This window comes from Lutra lutra, chromosome 8, assembly GCF_902655055.1.
Source record: "Lutra lutra chromosome 8, mLutLut1.2, whole genome shotgun sequence".
In the NCBI taxonomy this organism is placed as follows: Eukaryota; Metazoa; Chordata; class Mammalia; order Carnivora; family Mustelidae; genus Lutra; species Lutra lutra.
This window is the reverse complement of record NC_062285.1, coordinates 58,656,468-58,678,235: the sequence shown is the minus strand read 5'-3', so window position 1 is coordinate 58,678,235 and position 21,768 is coordinate 58,656,468. Positions and strand designations below refer to the sequence as shown.

At 54.5% G+C, this 21,768-nt stretch overlaps 1 protein-coding gene across 7 annotated transcripts; it reads left to right on the top strand.

Annotated features, from left to right (window-relative positions):
* The first annotated feature begins 990 nt into the window (after positions 1–990).
* On the top strand, positions 991–21,529 carry PRPF40B (pre-mRNA processing factor 40 homolog B). 7 transcript variants are annotated; one of them, XM_047740292.1, is made up of 26 exons: positions 993–1,091; positions 7,369–7,449; positions 8,216–8,359; positions 8,675–8,740; positions 9,417–9,444; positions 9,675–9,700; positions 9,837–9,947; positions 10,231–10,351; positions 10,436–10,460; positions 10,686–10,889; positions 11,117–11,246; positions 11,329–11,393; positions 11,916–12,080; positions 12,182–12,290; positions 12,672–12,822; positions 13,552–13,685; positions 14,332–14,446; positions 14,590–14,681; positions 18,796–18,912; positions 19,153–19,290; positions 19,499–19,594; positions 19,827–19,913; positions 20,143–20,320; positions 20,561–20,622; positions 20,736–20,879; positions 20,980–21,529. In XM_047740292.1, exons 1-26 carry the CDS (start codon positions 1,089–1,091, stop codon positions 21,070–21,072), a joined length of 2,685 nt encoding a protein of 894 aa, XP_047596248.1. In that variant the 5' UTR covers positions 993–1,088; the 3' UTR covers positions 21,073–21,529. The 7 variants fall into 7 exon arrangements, with proteins under 7 accessions (XP_047596250.1, XP_047596248.1, XP_047596249.1 ...); XM_047740293.1 differs by lacking the exon at positions 993–1,091 and adding an exon at positions 1,520–2,184; XM_047740294.1 differs by lacking the exon at positions 7,369–7,449 and having other exon boundaries at positions 991–1,091.
* The last annotated feature ends 239 nt before the right edge of the window (positions 21,530–21,768 follow it).

The following is a 21,768-nucleotide window of genomic DNA, read 5'->3' as shown; positions in this document are numbered from 1 at the left end:
TCTAGACCCTTGCAAGCAGGGACCCGGCTCACAGAGTTTTCAATCTCCAGCACCTAGCATAGCACTGAGTACAGAGTACAGGCTCAACTGTTGATGAATAAAGAAAAAAGGTATCATCTTTATCCAGGCTTTGGAGGGAAGGTGCTCGATCCCTTTCTGCACCCTGCATCGGTATCAGGAGCCCTGTCAGTTACTAGTCCTGAAACCTTCGGCATATTCATTAAATAATTTTGGGTTGTAATTCCCTTATCTGCACAACATAGTATTTAGCTCATATCTCTAACGCCTACAAATGATTGGCTCGCTTTCACCGCTTGGTGGAAGCCAAATCTGAAAAGAAGTTAACTTCGGGCTCACCTAAGAAGCACGTACGCCTCCGAGGGCAGGGATTTCAGGAGCTCTATCCGCTTTTTTTTTCGACTGCCGTTTGTCCAGTGCCTGGAACAGTTTGAGGCATTTATCAGATGTTCAACAAATACCTGTTTAATGAATGAACTTAAAAGTGCTAAAAAATAACTATGCAACGAATAAAAAAATCTCTCAGTGAGGTGCAAAGATACCCCTACATTCTGAATGAACACATCGGTCCAGCCCCTGGGTCCCGGGCGCGAGTGCGCGGGATCCAGGCGCTCCGAGCGCCCATGCGCGGCGGACGCGACAGCTGATCCGCAAAGGCCGGGAAAGCTGGGGGCCCAGGTCTGGAGGCGGCCGGTGGGAAGGGCGGGAAGGCAGGAGAGTTGCAGACGCGCGGAGCCGCCCCGGACGCGCGCTCTAGCCGCTTGGGGCTGCCAGGCTTCTGCGGCTCCCGCCGCCCGTCAAGAGCCCGGCAGCGCGCCCCGCCCCCCGTGGGCGGGCCCCGGACCTGGCGGCGCGGGGGCGGGGTCTAGCTGTCCGCGCCGGGGGCGGGGCCGGGCCCGGGCTCTCCGGGCCGGTGCAGGGCCCGGCTGGTCCGCGGGCGCGACCGGAGCCCCGGCCACCAAGGGGTGCGACCCCCCACTGGCCCCGCCTTCCCGGCTGCGGCTCGGCCAATCAGAGCGTCTTTTACTGGCGGGTGGGCCGAGCCGGCCCAGCTGCTCGGAGGCTCTGGCATGGTAACGTCCCCGCGCGGGGGTGGAGGGGCCCGGGGCGGTCCCACAGCGCCCCCGGCGGCCCGGGCTGGGGCCGGGGGGCCGGGGAGGCCGCCGGGGGTACCCGGGACCCCGGGGGAGGGCGAGGGGCATGAGGGGTGAGGGAAGGGAGCCCGGGAGGGGGAGGGGAGCGGGGATTTGGGGGAGAAGGGGCGGGGAGGCCATGATGGAGGATGGCGGGGGTGGGGGAGAGGGGGATTGAGGGAAGCGAGAGTTGCGGGACTGGGTTGAGGAGGAGGAAGGGGAGAAGAGAAGGGTGGGTTTGTGAAGAAAGGTCAGGAAAGGAGAGGGGGCGGGAATGTGGGAACCGAGGGACAAGGGGAGAGCTGGGGGGCCAGTTTCCCCTTGTTGGGTATTTGGCGTGCAACACGCCCCTCCTCAGACCCAGTGCTTGTTTCCTTTGGAAGCCCTGGACACCCCATAAGATCACTTGGAGACCCCCTCCTTCGTTTCCTCTCATTGTGTCGTTAGGTGAGGAGAGGGCATTGTCTCCTGAGGAAAGAGAGGCTACGGTCCCCATCTAGTCCCGGATAGCCCAAGAAATGAGAAAACAGAGGACCCTTGATCCCAACCCTGGCTCTGCCATCAACAAACTGTGTTAACAACTCTGTGTGACCTTGGGCAAGTCACTACCTTTCTTTGGGCCTCAGATGCCCCATCGATTAAAAAAAACAAAACAAAACAAAACAAAACAAGGAAAATGCATGAGAATGATACCACAGATCCTTTCCAGCTTCGAAATGGGGTGGTTCCTCAGGAGAGAGTTCAGGAGAATGGATTCTAGGATGTGGGGAAGCAAGGGAAAGCAGGCTGACGATGGAGGTGAGGCCTTTAGCTGGGGCTGCAGAAAATCCCCAGGGGTGTGGGGGATGGTAGGCACAAAGCCTGCAGGGCTGGAGCAGGCTAGCCAGCTCCAGTGGCATCCTATTGGAGGGATGGAAGAACTCTGGAAGTGGTGGAGGAGGTAGAGACCTAACTCAAGAAAACGAAGACCAGCATGAGGTCTTCATTCTGAGGAGATGGCAGGACAGAGAGAAGCAATGAAAGCTCTTTTCTAGTAAGACTGCCGATATCTTTGGGGAGAGGGAGGAATATACTAAGGCTGATGTAGAGGAGTGGGGATTAGGATGGTCTTGAAAACGGAGGGCCTGGCACTGTTTGGGGCAGCTGAAGCAGGGCAGCAAGTAAGGTTTGACTGCAGGGGAATTAGCTGGTCTCTTGGCCTCCATGCTTTTTTTCTTTTTGATGTCAGGTACCCTTTCTGAGAGGTACCTTCTCTCACCTTTTTGAGAAATGTGCTTTCCAGCTTTCATTGTCCCAACACAAATCCCTTTAGGGAATGAGTCAGACCAGACCATCCTTGGGATCACCTGGAGGATTTCAGGATAGTGTGTGGATTGGGGTGAAAAGAAAACAGGAGAATCAGTTTATGAGAAATAGCTGTGGCACCATCACCCTAGCTGGGAGACAGCTTTGTGGAGTAGTTGAAAGCTTTGGGGTCAGGCTGCATGGATTCCAAACCTGCCTCTGCCGTTTAATCCTTTGGAACCTTGCTCAAGTTATTTAATCTCTCTGAACCTCACTTTCTTTATTTATAAAATGGGGACAATAATAACCTTTTAGATGGTTGCAAGGATTAAATGAGTGGCATGATATCTGGCCCATAATAAGCACTCAATAAATATTAGTTGTTAGCTATTCCCTTTCCTTGCTCTTTCTTCCGTCTCCATTCTTGTTCTTTTCCCCTTTTATTCTTTCTTCTGAGTCTTTAGTTCTGAGCTGCAGCTTAGATGTAAAGGCTCAGAAGAATTGATCGCACCTTTGGTGGTGGTGGTGGGGGGTGTTGTGTCCTTCCACTGGTACAAATGAGCTCATGATAAGATGATCAGTGGTTTCTTCGTCTCGGTCCAGCCCACAGATGTGTTTTTGTTCCAGGGAAGACATAGATCTGCTCTTTCAGCCCATTTCCTGTATCCCTCTGTCACACGAGTTCAGTCTCGCCCCAAAGTGTAATGAGACCCGCACTTGTCCAGGCACCGCAGCGAGTGAGAGAGGGGCAGAGGTGTTTTAGGAAGAAAAGTATACACATTGCACAGGGGAAGCTCAGGGAAGGGAGGGCCGCAGAAGTTCCATGGTAATTTATGTTCATTCTGTCCTCTGCGGGAACTGTCCAAAACAGTCCAGCATCTGGATCCTGGCCAGGGGTCTCCATTCCAAGTTAAAGATGGTCAGTGCTCACTTCGGCGGCACATACACCAAGTTAGAGATGTCCTATACAGTGAGTTTTTTACTATTTAGGTTTTCCCGTGCCAGTATTTGATTCCAGTTTTCTTTCCCCAGCTATACAGACAGCCTCTGGCGAGCTGTCCATCTCATTACAGGCCACCTTTACCCAGAGAATTTTATACAACTGTACGTGGGCACATGGGTGCACCTGCACACATTTGCCTGTTCTGGGATATTCCAGGATGCAAAAATCGAGTAAGGTTAAGGATGAGTCTGCATTCTATCACAGCACTTTGTGTGCAGGGTCCTGACTAGACACTCAAGAGGAGGCGTAAAAGGAGAAAACATAATCCCCCAATATGGAGAAATCTCCTCCAAGTAGGGAGACAGGCGGACGGGTGGGAAACACCCAGCAAACATCCACAGAGTAGCATGTCATCAGTGCCTAGTAGTGCTGCATTTATCCCGAGGGGACACAAGAGGTAGGAGTATGTGTATGTGTGGAGGATAATCATAAAGGTAATCTGAAGGGGGTGAATACTGGATCATCTTGGCAAAGTGAGAGACAGTAGAGTAAGAGGAACACAGGGTGTAACCTAACAATTGCTGTGCAGAGAGGAGGAGGGAAGCCACTGAGTCAGGCTGAGCTAAGAGTAGACAGGTCTTTTGAAAGGCTTTGAATGTTAGGTGAGATTCTGTAGGGTGAGCGATAGGGAGCCACCACTAATTCTCAAGGAAGGGTTTGGATCCTTGCTGATTTTACCACATGGGAAGCAGGGAATATGCTGAGTGAAAAAAACAGACTGCTTCCTTGTGGCAAGGACAGTGCTGAGGGTGACTGAAGAGCAGAATGGACCCAGTCCTGGCTCTGTCCCTGACCACGGTGGAGCCTGGGACTGATAATTTCCCTTAGTTTTCTCATCTGAAAAAGGAAATTCCCTTGGGTGGTCGCCAGAGTCCCCTCCATCTCTGACATTCTGTGTTCTCTGAATAACTCCTAGGCCTTACCAGTGGCTGTGTTTTGTGGGACCTGCCAAGACCATCAAGTCAATAAATACTAACACCTTCTATGTTCCAATCTGTGGCAGTGAGGAAAATACAGTGGGGCTAGGAGATGAGGGTGAGCCAAAACAGACCAAGTCCCTGCCCCTTTAAATGTAAGATCTGGTGGAGGCAGCAGATATTTCATTGACCTTAAGACTCACATTTTAACATTTCTTGTCAAGACCTCTTAAAATCGTTGGAGTATCATAATTTAAGTGGTGGCATTTGTTTTTTTTTAGTGGCCACATAAAATAATGGGACAGTCAGCACCATGGGAGTAACTGTAAACTTCCAGTGGGTAATTGCTAAAGGGAAGGGTGCGTGGTACACGAGCCTGTAAAAGAGGGCTCTGACTTAAGCCTAGACCACTGGCCTGGGAGGAAGCCTTTCCTGAGGAAGTAATGGCTGGTAGATGTGAGACCTGTAGGCTAGGTGTATAGGGTCGGCAGGAAGTTGTGGCAGGCAGAGATGAAGGCCAGAGGTGGGAGAACTGGGAGATGGTGAGTGTGGCGAGAGCACACACTCAGGAACTCAACATGGATGAAGCTGGCAAGGCAGTTGAGAAGCAGACTTCCCACAGCCTTCCAGGCCTTGGGGAGGAGTTTTGGTCTCTACCGTCAGGACAGTGGGAGCCATTGAAGAATTTTAAGCAGGGAGTGACATGATCTGAGGTGCATTTTGATGAGCTTGTTGTGGATGTGGGGAGACTACTACAGAAGGTCAAATGAAAACGAGAGAGGGGTGGGCAGATTCAAGAAATGTGTACAAGGTACAATTAGCAGGACTCAGTGACGTATTGACAAGAGGGAGGTGTGGAGAATGACTCACCAGTTTCTATCTTAGACAGCTGTATGGACTGTGGTGCCAGCCTCAGATGGGCAACTCTGGAACCTGGTAGGACCCAGAGAGATGGTTTTGTAGCATCTGGGAGGTCAGAGAGGATCCTAAGGCAGCTTGAAGTGGGTAAGCATGGCACAGAGAATTGGATTTCCTCCCACACTGGTGAATTTCTGACTTCCCATACTAAGGACAGTCTCGGCCTGGGGCAGGTCTGAATACAGGCTGGAGCAGTTGAACCCTGAGAAAGGTGATTCTGGGTGAAATAGTGTGGCTTAGCTTTCTCTCCTTAGGACAAGATGAGTGGGAACAGAGGCAGGACAGATACTACGGGAGGTAGATATTAGAAAGCATCTTTCAATGCCAAGCCTTCTCAGTGGAGGGGGTCGATGGGGAGGTAGGGAAGTTGGGCATCAGTAGGGTGTCTCCTCCTCAGCCAGCTACCACCTTTCCCTAGAACTCCTCCCTGATACCCTCTAACCATCAAGCGAAAGGAGGAAGGACAGAGCCTTTTAGCTGTATCTCGAAGCCTCAGTTTACTTAAAAAGATTTTTTTTTTGAATGGGTAATATAGTCACATGGATGCATATTCAAAAGTTACAAAAGGGCATATGTACAGCAAGAAGGTTCCTTTCCCACCTCCATCTCCCTTCTACTGATTTCTTTCTTGTATGTCCTCTTTTCTCTCCAGTTTTCATACAAATGATCACACTTGGCTGCACTTTGCATTTTTTCCCACTTGTTAATGGATCTTAGAGATTGCTCCTATCAAGACTATGAATGGCTTCATTCTTTTTTTTTTTTTAAGATTATTTATTTATTTATTTGATAGAGAGAGATCACAAGTAGACAGAGAGGCAGGCAGAGAGAGAGAGAGAGGGAAGCAGGTTCCCTGCTGAGCAGAGAGCCCGATGCGGGTCTCGATCCCAGGACCCTGAGATCATGACCCAAGCCGAAGGCAGCAGCTTAACCCACTGAGCCACCCAGGCGCCCCATCATTCTTTTTTTATGACTCCATAGTGTTCCATTTTATGTTTGTGTATAATTTCATAGTTAGTGACGGGTATATAGGCTGATGCCAGTCTTCTGTTTTTACGAATAATGCTGGACTGGAAACATTGTATATGCATCATTCTGACCATATCTGTGGGATGAATTTGGCTATATTTATAGATGAGGTGTTAGAATTGGGAGTGTTTGGTCCTTTCTTTGTCCCTTCTTGCATTCATTCAATATTTATTGAGTACCCATTATGTGCCAGACACTGGGGCAGGTACCAGGGTCCAGCTTTCGATAAGTCTGACACATCCCTGTCCTCATGGAATGTTATTACACATGTAAGGGGAAACGTAATAATTACAAAACTGTGTACACCAGGAAACTAAGAAGGGCATCATATAGAGAATAAATTCAGTGGTCGGTAGCGCTCTTGGGAGCGTGTGGTATTTAAGGCAACAACTGCAGGATGGGATGTGGTGGCTAGTAGGTGTTGGGCAGAGAGACTAGGCTGTTCAAAGTCTCAGCCACAGGGAGAGGAGGTCGGGATCTGTAGGGGAAAGGGGTAGAGCTGCTGAGGAGCAGGTGATGGGGAGTGGGAGGTGTCAGAGTGAGCAAGGGAGTAAAGATGAGGCCAGTTGGGGGGTGCCCGCAGTGAAGAGAGAGGGAGGCTAGTGCTTAAGGTGTGGTGACTGTTTGGGCTTAGAGGGCTTTGGGGTTGACTCTACCAGTGAATTCAGGTAGGGGGACGGGAAAGGAGGTCACTTCCTCCCTGGCTACTTTGGGAATGAGAGACCTCTGTTGAAGGCTGAGGGAGGCCCAGCCTTGCCCACAGATAGGAGAATGGATGCAAAGCCTTGGGAAAAGCCACACTGGGCCTGTAGTCCAGCTGCCCTCATCTGTTCTGGGGCTCTGGTGCGATAAAGACCACATAGAAGGGGACCGGCAGCCTGGCTCTTGGCTGGTAGAAGAGAGCACAATTAGCTAGGGCTCGGAGCTGGGTGTGGGCAGGAAACCAGGCCAGGAGACCCTTCCTCTGAACTTTGTACTCCTTTTTCATCCTCATCACTCTGCTTCCCTTTTGCAAAAGCCCATCTCTGCCCATCCTGGGTCCTATGACTTTTCTCTCCCTCAACAGTCGGTTCCCGATTCTGGTCCCCGGCCCCCAGCAGCGCCTGCCCCCTTCCCACCGGGGCCCCCCATGATGCCACCACCCTTCGTAAGTTTTATGTCTTCCCCTGGGCTTGGCTTTTCCAGCCTGCACCCCCATTACCCCGGTCCCTAGCACTGCTGCATTGCCAGCATGGTTTTGTGTCCTGTTTCCTCTGCCACCCTTGGAAAAGGGGTAGTGTTGCTTGGGCATGGGGGTGGGAGGAGCTGCTGTCAGTCTCCCTGTCCGTCAAGTTGACAGCTCCCCCTTTGTCTTTTTGTCCTTGGGACACACTGGGGCTGGGGTAAGAGAAGTGGAAGGGAAGAGACCCTGTTAGTATAAGCGCATGGTGGGGCTGCCTTTCTCTTTCACTACTCCTTCTCTGTTCTTTCAACGTGCCACTGAAGTCAGGCTGAAGTAGCAGCTGGTGGTCATTGAACTGGAGAAAAAGGGATGGGAGGCAGGGGACTAGGGGGTCTGGGGACCTGGAATCCTGCCTCTGAGAGGCCTCTTTGGGGAGAGTTGCTCAAGGGATGGAGCCTTCCAGCCACGGTCTGGTGGCAGTTAGACGTTTCCCCTCTCCCTTCCCTACCTCTGAAGAAGCTGTGGTGCTTCCCTTTTAGACCCAGAAGACCCCCCCCCCCAATTTTCAGTCTTTTTCAGTGGTGGGGAGCAGGCAGTTTCATGCTTTGCGCTTCTTAAGCTAAAGCCTTGGAATTGCCTAAGAGCCAGGCGGTGCAGGGAGTTGAGAAGGCGGGGAGACAGGTGGATATTCCCTGACCGGTCCAAGGCGGGGTCTTCTCTACTCAGTGTCCCTTCCTTTCCTCACTTCCAGATGCCCCCTCCAGGAATTCCCCCACCCTTTCCTCCGATGGGACTACCCCCCATGAGTCAGAGACCACCAGCCATCCCCCCGATGCCGCCTGGCATCATGCCCCCAATGCTTCCACCAATGGGGGCGCCACCACCACTCACGCAGGTAATCCTCCCTCCTGCCCCAATGCCTCAGAAGACCCCGTGAGTCTGGCTGGGGGTGGAGGGGAGAAGGGGCATCTGGACTTCAGGAAGTAGGGAGAGAAGGGAGGGAGCTTTGGCCAGGTCCATGTGGATTTGTCCACTGAGTGATGGGAGGAAACTCTGTGGTGGGGCTGAGAGCCTAGAACCTAGAGATTGTCTAAGGTAGGGCGGGGGACCATGCGAAGGTCATGACCCCAAAGGGTATCTCTCGGGAACCTGCCTTGCTTCTGCCTGCCCTCACCTCGGTAGTTGTTTTTTATCTTCTTTGTGTCCCCAGATACCAGGAATGGTACCTCCCATGATGCCAGGAATGCTGATGCCAGCGGTGCCTGTCACTGCAGCGGTAAGCACGAGGGGGGCTGGCAGGAAGCAGGCCCCGCAGCCCTGCGGGTCTGACTTGGAGGACAGGGATGCAGCCTCCATCCTTTCCCTCTTCTCTTTGGTTCCGTCCTGGTCCCAGCAGCACTCCCCACACTCAGGTCCTCCTCTCTGGCCACATACTCTGCTCTTGTAGTTTCTCACTCACCCCCAAAGGCATGTTACTCTTTTGTCCTCCTTGCTGGGCCCGGCTCCCTGAAGGAACACATTCATGGCTGACACTGCTTGCCCTCACAGAGCTGGCAGTTCGGACACCTGAATATAGTCCCCCTCACACCTTCTCTGTCTCTGGTGGAAGCAGCAGCACCCGGGGATCTCACCGAACCTTCTGGTTCCATTGCTCAGTGTAGTAGAGTCTGGGTAGGATGTAGCAGTTGGCATCTGCTGTGGAAGAGGGGCCTCGGAGGTGGACTCGACAAAATGCTCTCACTTGAGGAAAACCAAGAACAGCTGCTGTGCGATTCCCCTTAGGATCCTACAGCCACGACCCCAGAGGGTGGGGGATGCCTGTTAGGGGGCAGAGGTCCCTGGGAGCAGGACATACGGATCCTGGCCTGGCCTGCTTCTTCATCCCCCATGGCCTGGGTCCTGGGGGCCGCTGGGCTTGGCCCCAACCCTTCCCCCTCCTCTTTCTTCGGCAGACGGCTCCGGGTGCGGACACAGCCAGCTGTGAGTCTTCTGGGGGTCTGCTCCCCCCAGGCTCGGAGGTTGGGGGGTACAGGGGAGAGGGGACCATGGACTAGAGCCCACCCTGGATCATGCCTGTTGGGATGCCAGGGAGCCTGGGATGTTGATGGGACCAGGGGATATTTATTGGGGATGGAGTAGGGGAGGAATAGGTGGGATAAAATGGGGGTTGGGGCAAGAACTTAACATTTCCCTTGGCTTTTTTTTCCTAGCTGCTGTGGCTGGGACAGGCCCTCCGGTGAGTTCTTCCAGCTCAGGGGTCTCTGGGTAGAAAAGCTGAAAGTTGGGGAAGCTGATGGTTAAATCTTTGGGGTAAGGAGGAGAAGCTTTGGGGACGGGGCCTTGACCACCATTCTTGCCCCCTCCCCTCCCAGAGGGCCCTGTGGAGTGAGCATGTGGCTCCTGACGGACGCGTCTACTACTACAATGCTGACGACAAGCAGTCTGTGTGGGAGAAGCCCAGCGCTCTCAAGTCCAAGGCAGAGGTCCTGAACAGGGCTGTTTGGCCCTACTTTCAGCTTCCCTGACCCTTCCAAGTCCTTGGCCTCCCGAGTCTTTAACTATACACATGGTTCCTCTGATCCCAAGATCCTTGACCATTGCCCCAGGCTCCCTACGATCTCAGGAAGTCTGTCTTCCCCCATGTTGAGCCAGGCCAGGTGATAGCTAAAAACTCCCTGCTCACAGGATCCTCTTCGCTGCCCTGACTGTGCCTCCACTAGGGGGCATGCCCAGCCCACTGATGTCCTCTGACCCATCCTCTTGCAGTTGCTGCTGTCCCAGTGCCCCTGGAAAGAGTACAAGTCAGACACGGGCAAACCTTACTACTATAACAACCAGAGTAAGGAGTCTCGCTGGACCCGGCCCAAGGACCTGGATGACCTGGAGGGTGAGGAGTGGGTGGGGCCCGGGCTACGGTTCTGGGGGGTGGCCCTTGCCACCCTGTGACCATGCTATTTTTTTCCCATTGCAGCTCTAGTCAAACAAGAGGCTGCAGGGTGAGTGACTTGCCCACCTATCCCCCTATACGTGTGGGGCCAGCAGAGGGGTGGGAGTGGACCCTCTGTCTGTGGTCCCCACTCCTTGGAAGAGCCAGCTCTCAGTCTGTACGTGGAGTGGCCTGCTCTGGCCCCAGTCCTTCGCAGGACAGAGAGACCAACTGGTCCCTGACTGTCCCACTATCTGCTCCGCTCCTGGACACTGCTCTTCCGGCCCGCCTGCAGGAAACAGCCGCAGCAGCCCCAGATCTTGCAGCCGCAGCCACCTCAGCCCCAGCCTGAGCCCCCACCTGGGCCGCCCGGTCCCACCCCTGTGCCCCTGGGCCTTCTAGAGCCTGAGCCAGGTGGGAGTGAAGATTGTGATATGTCAGAGGCCGCCCAGCCTGTGGAGCAGGGTTTTCTGCAGCAGCCGGAGGAGGGCCCCAGCAGGTGAGGGCTGCCCCTCTGAGACATTCCAGATGCTGGCTTCGGGCTCCCTGCCTAGTTCAACCCTTGACTTCTGCCAGGCCTCTTGGGAAGGGTGTGAAGATCTGGGCACAGCCTCTGGAGGGCAGAAGGGGGCTGCTCTGGGGAGCCAGGCTGTACTCCTGACCACATAGGCACTGAAAGATGGGGGACCTGGGAGATGCTGTGGCTGAGTCCCCTTTGCCCCCCAGTGCTGCTGGACAGCATCAGCCGCCACAGCAGGAGGAAGAGGAATCAAAGCCAGAACCAGAGAGGTCTGGCCTCAGTTGGAGCAACCGGGAGAAGGCAAAGCAGGCCTTCAAGGAGCTGCTGAGGGACAAGGTGCGGGGGTGGGGCTCCCAGGGTAGGCCTGGAGGGGGCTGGAGGTGGGCAGGCCCCGTGACCCCTGCCTGCTCCATTCTAGGCTGTCCCCTCCAATGCCTCGTGGGAACAGGCCATGAAGATGGTGGTCACCGACCCCCGTTACAGGTAGGCCTGGGCAGAGGGAGCCAGGCCCTCCAGACTGTGTGTGAGCAGCTGGGCCAGGGCCTCCGTGAAAAGCCCCAGCTCAACACTCTGGCCCCAAGGGGGCCCGAGTCAGGAGAGTGATAGAAGGGCAAGGGCGCAAGGAAAAGAAGCTGGAGGGCCTCCGGGAGGAGGAGGGGAAAGGTATATGATATGAGATATTCAATAAATGCTTGTTGAATTGAAATGATTCGAATTGAATTAATTGGGGTAAGGGGGCTGGATAGGGCGGAGGCCTGAATGCACCTTGAGAACCAACCCCAGAGCAAAAGGGCTCGGTGTTAGTGTCTTGGAGCCCCGTCTTTCCCTCACTGCCTCCCATCCTTCCCCTCATCCCAGAGACCCGTCTTGCCTCCCTGCAGCCTGCTGTTCCCATGCATGGACCCCTCACTCAGTTCTGTGTGCCGTGACCCTGCTTGGTGGGCTGTGCAGGGTGACTCCTCTATCCCCCCCCCCCGCCCCCAACTCCCACCCTCTCCACCCCAGTGCCTTGCCCAAACTGAGTGAGAAAAAGCAGGCGTTCAATGCCTACAAGGCGCAGCGGGAGAAGGAGGAGAAGGAAGAGGCCCGGCTAAGGGCCAAGGAGGCCAAGCAGACCTTGCAGCATTTCCTGGAGCAGCACGAACGCATGACCTCTACCACCCGCTACCGGTCAGGGGGCCGGGCTGGGGTGGGGTCTGGGAACCCTGAGAGCACACGGGCCCAGGGTCTCTGTCCCCTGCCCGCCTACCCATGACCCATATGCTCCACAGGCGGGCAGAACAGACCTTTGGGGAGCTGGAGGTGTGGGCTGTGGTCCCTGAGAGGGATCGAAAAGAGGTTTATGATGATGTCCTCTTCTTCCTGGCCAAGAAGGAGAAGGTAACAGTCACTGGCTGGATCCATCAGTCTGTCCTCAGGCTTTTCGTGTCTTTGTGTCCTTGTGGAGCCTGGTCATTCATTTCTCAGCTGCCCCAGGGTCTCAGCTCCTTCCTTGGAAGCTAGTGTGGCACTTGCACACCCCCCGCTTCTACTCGGGGCTCAGGGCCTACAACCTCGGTGTGGGAGGGCAGGAGGGCATCTGTGAGGGGTTGGTCTGTAACCCGTGCTCCTTCCCCTTTCTGGGGACGGGAAAGTCTTGAGTCTGGCCCTCCTAGGGTTCCCTAGCTGCCTGCTTTTCCCCAAATGCTCCTCTGCCCAGGCCCACCTGAGTAGCTCCAACCTGCCCTACCTCACCCTGACCCTGACCCTGTGGCTCCCCAGGAACAGGCCAAGCAGCTCCGGCGCCGCAACATCCAGGCCCTGAAGAGCATCCTGGATGGGATGAGTAGTGTCAACTTCCAAACTACATGGTCCCAGGCCCAGCAGTACCTCATGGATAACCCCAGCTTTGCTCAGGACCACCAGCTGCAGAGTAAGCCTGGGTCTCCACTCCCACCCATTCCTTCCCTTTTCCTCACTGACCTGGGAGCCCAGGGCCTGCCTCCTACCGCTCCCCTGCACTTACTGCCCTTGTGGATGTCTGGGGTCCTCTGCGTTCACTCCGTCCCCGTATCGCTCCAGAGTCTAGAGATACTGGAATACACCCTTCCCCTCCCTCTGAGGTCCACTGTTGACCTGGACATTGTGTGTCCTTGGAGGAAGAGCTCTAGGATAGGCAACAGAGGACCGAGAGAGGATAGTTTTTCCAACTCCTGTGAAGATGGTCTTAAATTGTCTTGGTGCCAGGGGCCTCCACTGGTCATGTGTTGTCACGATGAGCTCTTGTTGGCCTGCAGTCATTGGCAATGTCAGAAATTGACCTTCTGAACTTTCGTCAAAGCCTGATCCATTCCCAGTTCCGTAAAACATAAAACCTTAGATCCCGAGATTGCTGGTTTCATAGGATTCTTTCCAGTAACTGAATTCACAAGAGCTGAATACTTGCTAGTTTTGTTCTCATGTATTAACGAACCCTCCTCCAGAACTACCATTCCAGTCTCTCTCCCACAGAGGCTTCTGCTCCCTTGCCCCACCACCCAGGGTTACCCCGCTGCCTACTGAGGCAGCACCCTCAGTAGGGTAGGGGTAGGGGTGTGGGTGCTGGGGTCGGTGAGAGTGTCCCACTCCTGCAGCACCTGCTGAGCCTCCTTTCTGTGCTTAGACATGGACAAGGAAGATGCACTGATCTGCTTTGAGGAGCACATCCGAGCATTGGAGAGGGAGGAGGAGGAGGAGCGGGAGCGGGCCCGCCTTCGGGAGCGGCGTCAGCAACGCAAGAACCGGGAGGCCTTCCAGGTATCTTTGCCGCCTGCTGGTTAGGTGCACAGCTCCGGAGGGGCCCATAATCTCTTCGCTCGTGCCCTGCCTCCTCTTGGCTAGGCCCGTTGTTTCATCTCCGCCCGGTCCTGTGCCACCTCCACGAGGCCACTCTGCTTCTCCTGTGTCCCTTCAACTGGGGGCCATGCTCCTCTAGGGAGACTGGATGTATGCACCACCCAGAAGCTGCCAGCAGAGAGCACCCTAAAAGCACAGCTTGGCAGCTCGGCCAAGTTCATTTCCGTTTGGTGGGGAGCCAGACAGTCAGAGCTTGGTTGTCCCTCAGCTTGGAGGTGGCAGCCGTGGGGGTTCCTTAGCTCTAACACTTTGGGAAGCTGAGAGCAAACCCTGAGCAGGACATGCTGCAGACAAGTTCCTATTTCTCTGCCTCCCAGGCCAGCTGCTTGTCATGTTTGAGTCTGCCCCTCTCTGTATTTACATTCCCTCCGTTTTCACTGCTCTCTGCCTCACCATCTGTAGCTTTTCATCTCTGCCTCCTTCGCCTGCATTTCCTCAGGCGGGATTGTCCCGGCCTCTCCCTCCCATCCCCTCTTTTCCTCCCTAGTCTCTGCCTCTGCCTCTCTCCATGTTTCCCTCTCCCTATAATTGGCCTCTCCCCACTCAGACCTTCCTGGATGAGCTGCACGAGACAGGGCAGCTGCACTCTATGTCCACCTGGATGGAGCTGTACCCAGCGGTCAGCACTGATGTCCGCTTTGCCAACATGCTGGGCCAGCCGGGTAAGGCAGCCAGGCTCCCCCTTCTCTGGCCTGGCTTCCTGCCCTGCCAGCCTCTCTGCACCCCCACTCCCTGTCCTGGACCCCTCCCCCAGGCCTTGGGAAGCTGCCGCCCGCCAGGCCCCCCCTCCCTCCCTCCCCCGCAGGCTCCACCCCTCTGGACTTGTTCAAGTTCTATGTGGAGGAGTTGAAGGCACGATTCCATGATGAGAAGAAGATCATTAAGGACATCCTTAAGGTGAGGGAGGCCCAGGGTTGTGGATGGATGCAGATTGGGTGCAGGGCGCCTCTCCGGACAGGACTCCCTGCTAAGTCCTGTTTTGCAGAAGCAGTGTAGCTCCATTCAGCAGAGATCTGCTGTGATCCCTGACTGCACTGGGAACACACAAATAAGAAAGATGCGGTTTCTGTCTGTAAAGAGCTCATGGCCTAATAGGAAGATAAACATGAGACCTGTTATAGAGAGGGCCAAATGCTATTAGAGACGAGAATCAACAGAATTGACACTTTGCACTATGCCTTTAAGAACGAGCAGGTGGAGGACGCTGACAGTCCTGGGTATGGGGTATTACAGGAGCAGAGGCAAGGGTGTGGGAAGGGCATGGCAGGTCTGAGCAGTAAGGGGCACAGCTCCTCATAAGCTGGTGGCCCACAGATAATTCCTTTTGGCCTGTACAGTGTTCTGGAAACATTTCAACTTTGTTGTTAACATTTTAAAATTAGGTGATTGTATAGAAAAATTGGGGTCTTTAATTCTCTTAAAATTATGACTTATCTAGCACCACTGGGCTGGTTTTGCAAAGCATTCCAGGGCCTCAGACTGAGATGCCACTGCTTTTTAGAAGGGGCAGGCCATCCTTAACCTCATGCTCCCGCCACCCATCTGGTGTGGCAGCAAGTTCAGCTGCCCCTTACTGCTGAGCAGGCACCTTGCTTGTCTTAGACTGGAGAGAGAGTTCTCAACGTCTGTGTCCTTGAAAGGTGGAAAAGGGATTGCTGCACTAAGAGAGCCTTGTGTTTCAGAAGGAAAAAACAAAGAGAAAGCGTATTTCTTTGGAAGTGAAAGAACGTGCAAAGGCCCTGGGGAGGCAGTACGCCCAGCAGTTAGGAGCAGCACTGTGGAGACAGACTGCTTGGGACACAAGTCCAGCTTAACCACTTATTAGTTGTGTCACCTTCGGCAGACTATTTAACCTTTCTGAGCCTCAGTTTCCTCACCTGCAAAATGGAGGATTTTCCACCAGCCTACACCTAATTACCAAGGGCAGTAACTCGGTACCTGGGGCAAGAAGGGTCGAGAATAAAGCTAGTAACGGGCCACTGCACACAGAGCATTTCTTTGAAGTCCTGTATTTTGCTTTACAGATTCAGGTGTTGCATCTTCACACCCTATTACTTTTCTGTTTAATATAAACGTAATGTTTTAAAAGTCCTTACTATTAGGTAATACGTGCCCTATTGTCCTGTGGCTTCCTGTTTCTCTGAAAGAAAGAGCTCTAGATGTAAAATACCTTGAATGCTAAAATAAGAAGTTTGGGTTTTTATCTTGTAAATAATGGGGAACCAGGGAATGCTGTGGTCGGAGGATGTCTTGGAAGAGCCACAGGGTAAGAGTATAGAGTAGCATCCCTCAGACTGAGTGCCTGTGTCCGTAGAGGTAGGTAGTTGGAGGACAGTTTTTGAAGTCTCAGAACACTGAAAAGTCACAGTGGCAAGTGATTCAAACAGATCTGGAACTTGAGCCATCCTCTTCTGACTCACCCCCAGGCTCTCTCCCCTGCTGTTAGGACCCTTTGGTAGGAAAGTCGGAGGAGCACAGGACTCTGAAGGACAGGTTAGAGGTACGGGAGGTGAGAAGGGAGGCCAGTCGGGAGGCAGTCTAGGTGGTGAACGAGCTCGGCGGAGGCAGCAGAGACAGCAGATGAGGGAGAGCTGTGCTCTAGCTGTGTTTTTCTGAGACCCCTACCCCCTCCCCTGAGTTTCCTCAGGGGAGTCTTGGGACAAGAAAGGGGGAAGCTAATGCTCCTTCGTCTGTTTTTAAGTATAGCAGCTTTTCTTTTATATACTGAGGTTCTCCGTAAGATTTCTGTGGAAAAAAAAAGATTTCTGCTGGTAAAAAAAAAGAGAGAGAACTTGAAAATCAGGAGAATGGAGTCACTCAGAAGTCAAGTGAGTTAAAGTTGGCAGAGGTGGGACAATGGTACCATTACTGAGGATTTGGCAGGAACAGGGCTAGAGAGAGGATAGAAATTCCATTTAGGGAATTAGTCTCAAAAGTAACCTGGAGCAGGGAGGAATACAGCAAAGGCCACATTTTAAATAGGACATTTGTGTAAAGTATAAATATCTAATCCCAGGAGAGCTGTATTTTATTGGATGCTTACATTTTAGCCACAGAGTGGCTGGTCCTGCCAACTGGCCTGCAGGAGTCTCATCCTTGCTGTGTCCTGTCTCTCCACATCTCCTGAGAAAGAAGCTTCTTTACACGGTTCCCCTACCGCTCCCCATTTTGGGCTCCTGCTTACAGAAGGCCGATGAGCCCCAGAGTCCCTGTGGCCACCCACTAGCCGGGCAGACTGTGAGGGCACCTCTCACTCCATAGGATAATGGCAAGAGCCTTGGACTTGGAACAGCTGGAAGCCAGAAGATCTGGGCCTGCGAGATCCATAGGAGTGGGGAGAGGGGTGGCTCACAGGGAATGAATTCTCTTGGGGTCTGCTGAATTTGAAATTTCTGTGAAACCTCCAGCCTATTATGGGTCTGAAAATCAGGAGGGAAGTGGGGCTGAGGTCGCTAGGGACAATGTAGATTGAAAAGACCAAGTGCTATTCTCAGGGGAGCAAGCACAAGCAAGAGAGGCAGTCAGAGAGGTCAGAGAGACAAGAGGGCAGTTGTTGAAGGGCGCAGCACACGTGCAAGGACCAGTAAAAGAGGACTGAGAAGGGGCCCGTGGAAGTTGTCTCTGAGCACATGAGCACTTCGAGGAAAGTAGTGTCTATAAAGAGGGTGGAATGGAGTCAGGTAACTCCTGGCTTAGACCTCTGCAAGTCTTATCAAATTTGAGCCTCAGTTTCCTCATCCGTAGAATAGGAATAATTTACGCACATGGTTGTGGGAAGTGCTAATATTTGTAAAGTGCTGGGCTTATAGCAGGCTCACTAAATGTTGATTCGTTTTCCTTTGTGCTGCATTTAACAATTTTGCACCAAAGGGAAAGCAACCCAAGTTGTTAGCTTAAAGAAGGTAAGAGCAAGGTGGACAGGCTCTTCCCAGTCAAGTGAGGTACGAGTTTGAGGGGAGTAGCCAGCAGAGAGGTGGGATGGACACTTTCACTCTCCTGACAGAGACTGGGCTGTTTGAGAAGGGCTGGAGTGTGGGTTGAGGAAATGCTCTTGAAGACGATAAGAAGAGCACATTCCGCCATAGGCGGAAGGCTGGAGCAAGGTTGTGCTGTGTGGAGGGAGGGGAAGGGAACCAGGCCTGTGCCCCCACTGGCTCAAACTCCAGATCGACTTGGGCCCAGTGAGATACCTCTCCAAAGCCTCTGCTTTATTGAGGTGTTGGGAGGCATAGATGAGCAGCTCAGAGCCAGGCCCAAGGTGCTTCAAGAAGGGGAGGTATTTTTAAGTGTTCTGGAGTTGCACACCTGATGGCCTTGAATTCCCCGGAGGACTGAGGGATCTGCGTGGGTGTAGTGCTTCAAACTATGGCTTTGGTGTTAGGACCCGGGGTAGAGTTCTCAGTCAACCACCAATTAGCTGTGAGACCGTGGGCAAGTGTGCAAGTTTCTCTAAACCTTGGTTTCTCCTTCCACATAAAATTAGGAGGCCAGGAGCTATGCTTAAATTTTGATTCTAAGGATTAAAAGAAATAAGGTGTGTGAAGCACTCAGCATGGTATCTGGCAGCCTAGTAAGGACCCAAGAACTAAGCCAAAGGATGGGACCAGCAGATGTTGACAGAATGCAAGGAAGTTACTGAGCGGCAGGAGGGCCTGACTGGGGCCCAGCCTTAAGCCAAAGGAACAAAGAATTACTTGTGGGAAGCTCAGGCGTCCGTCAGCAGACCTGGCACACGCACATGTCCCCTACCCTCCCCCCATGTGATCCAGTGCCCCCCTCCGCTCCCTGCGACATCCAGACCAAGGGTAGGCGTGGGAAGCTTAGGTGTCAGATGGTGAGGACTTGGACAGCCTGGTTTCAGAAGTGCATCTGAGTCCTGTGGGTCTCTTCTGGGGGCTGGGGGACTTCTGGAGCACCCCATCCTGTAGTCCAACCCTCTCCCTGCCCCAGAGGCCAGCTTCAGGCCTCGGGCCCATGACGGCCCCTGCTTCACACACCGCTGTGCCCACAGGACCGGGGCTTCTGCGTGGAGGTGAACACAGCCTTTGAGGACTTCGCCCACGTCATAAGCTTTGACAAGAGGGCTGCTGCGCTGGACGCGGGCAACATCAAGTTGACCTTCAATAGTGTGAGGGCCCAGGCGGGATGGGGCTGCAGCCAGGGCTCCGTTTCCAACTCATCCCCACATCTTGTTCTGTCCCTTCTCACTCACTGCCCTGGTGTGACTGTACCCAGTCCCCCCGCTCCGTTCAGTGGGTGGCAGCAGGAGCCCCCAGACCCCGGCTTCACATGTCCTGCAGTGTGCCTGAGTGGGGCCTGGGCACCTCCTCTCCTGGGTGACCCTGCTCTGCCCCCTTCCCGTCCTCAGCTGCTGGAGAAGGCAGAGGCGCGGGAGAGAGAGCGGGAGAAGGAGGAGGCGCGAAGAATGCGGCGCAGGGAAGCTGCCTTCCGAAGCATGCTGAGACAGGCCGTGCCTGCCCTGGAGCTGGGCACTGCCTGGGAAGAGGTCAGGGCTGCAGCCTGGCACCAGACACCACCCCCTCGGTCCTGAGGGCAGCGGTGCTTCACCACCACCAGGGGCCCACCCCAGTTGTAGCGCAGCTCGCGGCCAGCTTCGGCTCCCTTCCTTCCTCTGCCCCAGCCCTGCCCTGTGCTCCTGGCGGTGTCCGTGCCTGCCCGGGGCTGGTCTCATCAGCAGTGCTCTCCCGTTCAAGGTCCGTGAGCGCTTTGTGTGCGACTCAGCCTTTGAGCAGATCACCCTGGAGTCGGAGCGGATCCGGCTCTTCCGCGAGTTCCTGCAGGTACTGGAGGTGAGACAGAGCTTCTGACCCTCTGTCTGTGCCCGGCTCACAAGCAGCCTGTCCAGCTCAACAGAGACCCCAGTGACTGCCTACCCCCAGGGGCTGTTCTTCCCCCTGAGGTCTGACGTTGGCCTAGAGAGGCCTGAGGCCCTCATTTGAGGCAAAACCAGATTTTTGGGTGCAGGGTGCGTCCTGTGGCGAACCCTGGGGCCTTCCTCACCCCTCCGTCTGCCTCTACCAGACTGAATGCCAGCATCTCCACACCAAAGGCCGAAAACATGGCAGAAAGGGCAAGAAGCACCATCGGAAGCGTTCCCACTCTCCCTCAGTGAGTTGGTGGGCAGAAGGGATGCGGGGCCGGTGGCGGGGGGAGGCTGGATTGTCTTGGGGAAATAGGAGCCACGTTACTTGTTTTTTCCCTATACCGCCTCTCCTTGGAGTGAGATTTGAAAATTCCTTTGGCCCTGGATCCTCCTCTCTGTCCCCAGTTCCCAGACTTGAGGGCTTCTGGAGGCCAGAGAACCTGTATGCTGACATGTCTGTGCTGATCTGCCCAGGGCTCGGAGTCAGAAGAGGAGGAGCTGCCCCCGCCATCTCTCCGACCCCCAAAGCGGAGAAGGCGGAACCCCTCGGAATCAGGCTCTGAGCCCTCTTCCTCGCTTGATTCGGTTGAAAGTGGGGGTGCTGCCCTTGGAGGACGGGGCTCCCCATCTTCTCGCCTTCTCCTTGGATCAGGTGAGCCATTGGGAGTTGGAGTGGTTGACTCCGATGAGAGAGGACAGCGCCCTGAGGGTGGAGGGGATGAGGAGGTCTGTACCCATCGGAGTGGGAAGAACTTCCCTGCCCTGCCCTGGCAGAAACCGGGAGAAGGAAGGAAAACTGTACCAACAGACACTTCCCCAGCTAGCTCCCTGTCTAAAGAATGAGCCCCCTCACCCCCTGCCATGGGACTTACTGAGTATTTTCTATCTCCAGATCATGGCCTTAGGAAAGCCAAGAAACCAAAAAAGAAAACTAAGAAGAGAAGACACAAGTCGGTGCGTAGAGAAGGGACTGCTACTCAGGGCCCTGCTATGCTGAGAGAGCTCTTCAGCCGCCTCCCGGGCTGTCCTTCACAGGAACTGAGCAGGCGGGCTCTGGGCTCTTACAGAACAGTCCTGAGAGCGAGACAGACCCTGAGGAGAAAGCTGGCAAGGAGAGTGATGAGAAAGAACCAGAACAGGACAAGGATAGGGAGCTGCGGCGGGCGGAACTCTCTAACCGCTCCCCAGGTTTTGGAATCAAGAAGGAGAAGGTGAGAGGCAGGCACCTGACCCCAGCCCAGTCCGCACCCTCCACAGGCCTCCGTGGCCCTCGGCGGAGGCTGTGGATGAACTGTGCCTTTGCTCCACCAGACGGGCTGGGACACGTCGGAAAGTGAGCTGAGCGAGGGTGAGCTGGAAAGGCGGCGGCGGACACTCCTGCAGCAGCTGGATGACCACCAGTGACCCGGCGAGCCACTCTGCCTCGGGTCTGTGTGAGGCCGTGGATCCTCGGTCACCCTCACTGTCTGCACTAGACTCCTTTCTTAGTCTGGTCTGTGTCCACTTTTCCTCAAGTAGCCCCGCCCCCAACGCACCACGGCTGGCACCTCCTCAGGTTGCTCGTGGTATTCCAGGGTCCTCCACTTCCCAGGCAACTAGCGCGGTCCTTGCCCTCAGCCCCAGACCAGAGATTGGGATGCCATGTGGAGCGGGTGGTGCCAGTAGAGAAAATGTGAGAAGGGGCCTCTAGGGAAGAATGACAGGTTGGTGACAGGCGGGGTCCTTAGCCTCTAGCATCAGTGCCTGCTCCTGCCTGCCTGGGCCCTTGGGCTCCACCACTCCTTCCTTCAGCCCCGGGACCCAGTGTATGTGTGTTTTGTTTTGTTTTGTTTTTGTTTTTTAAATAATATTTATAACATGGCCAGTGGCTCTTTTCTCTTCGCCGTATCCTGCTGGGGCATGCTGGAGACAGGGCAGGTGCACGCGTGGCCAGCAGAGAGCACTAGTGTCCCGTCGCAGGCCGGCCTCCCTTTGTGTGGTTGGGAGCCCACCCAGCCTGGTTCCCCTTCCCCAGGCTCTTATGCTTACCTCCCCCAAGGAGACTGCAGGCTCCGTGTGGCCTCCTTTCTGTCCCTGTGGTTCAGGTCAGACTAAACGGCC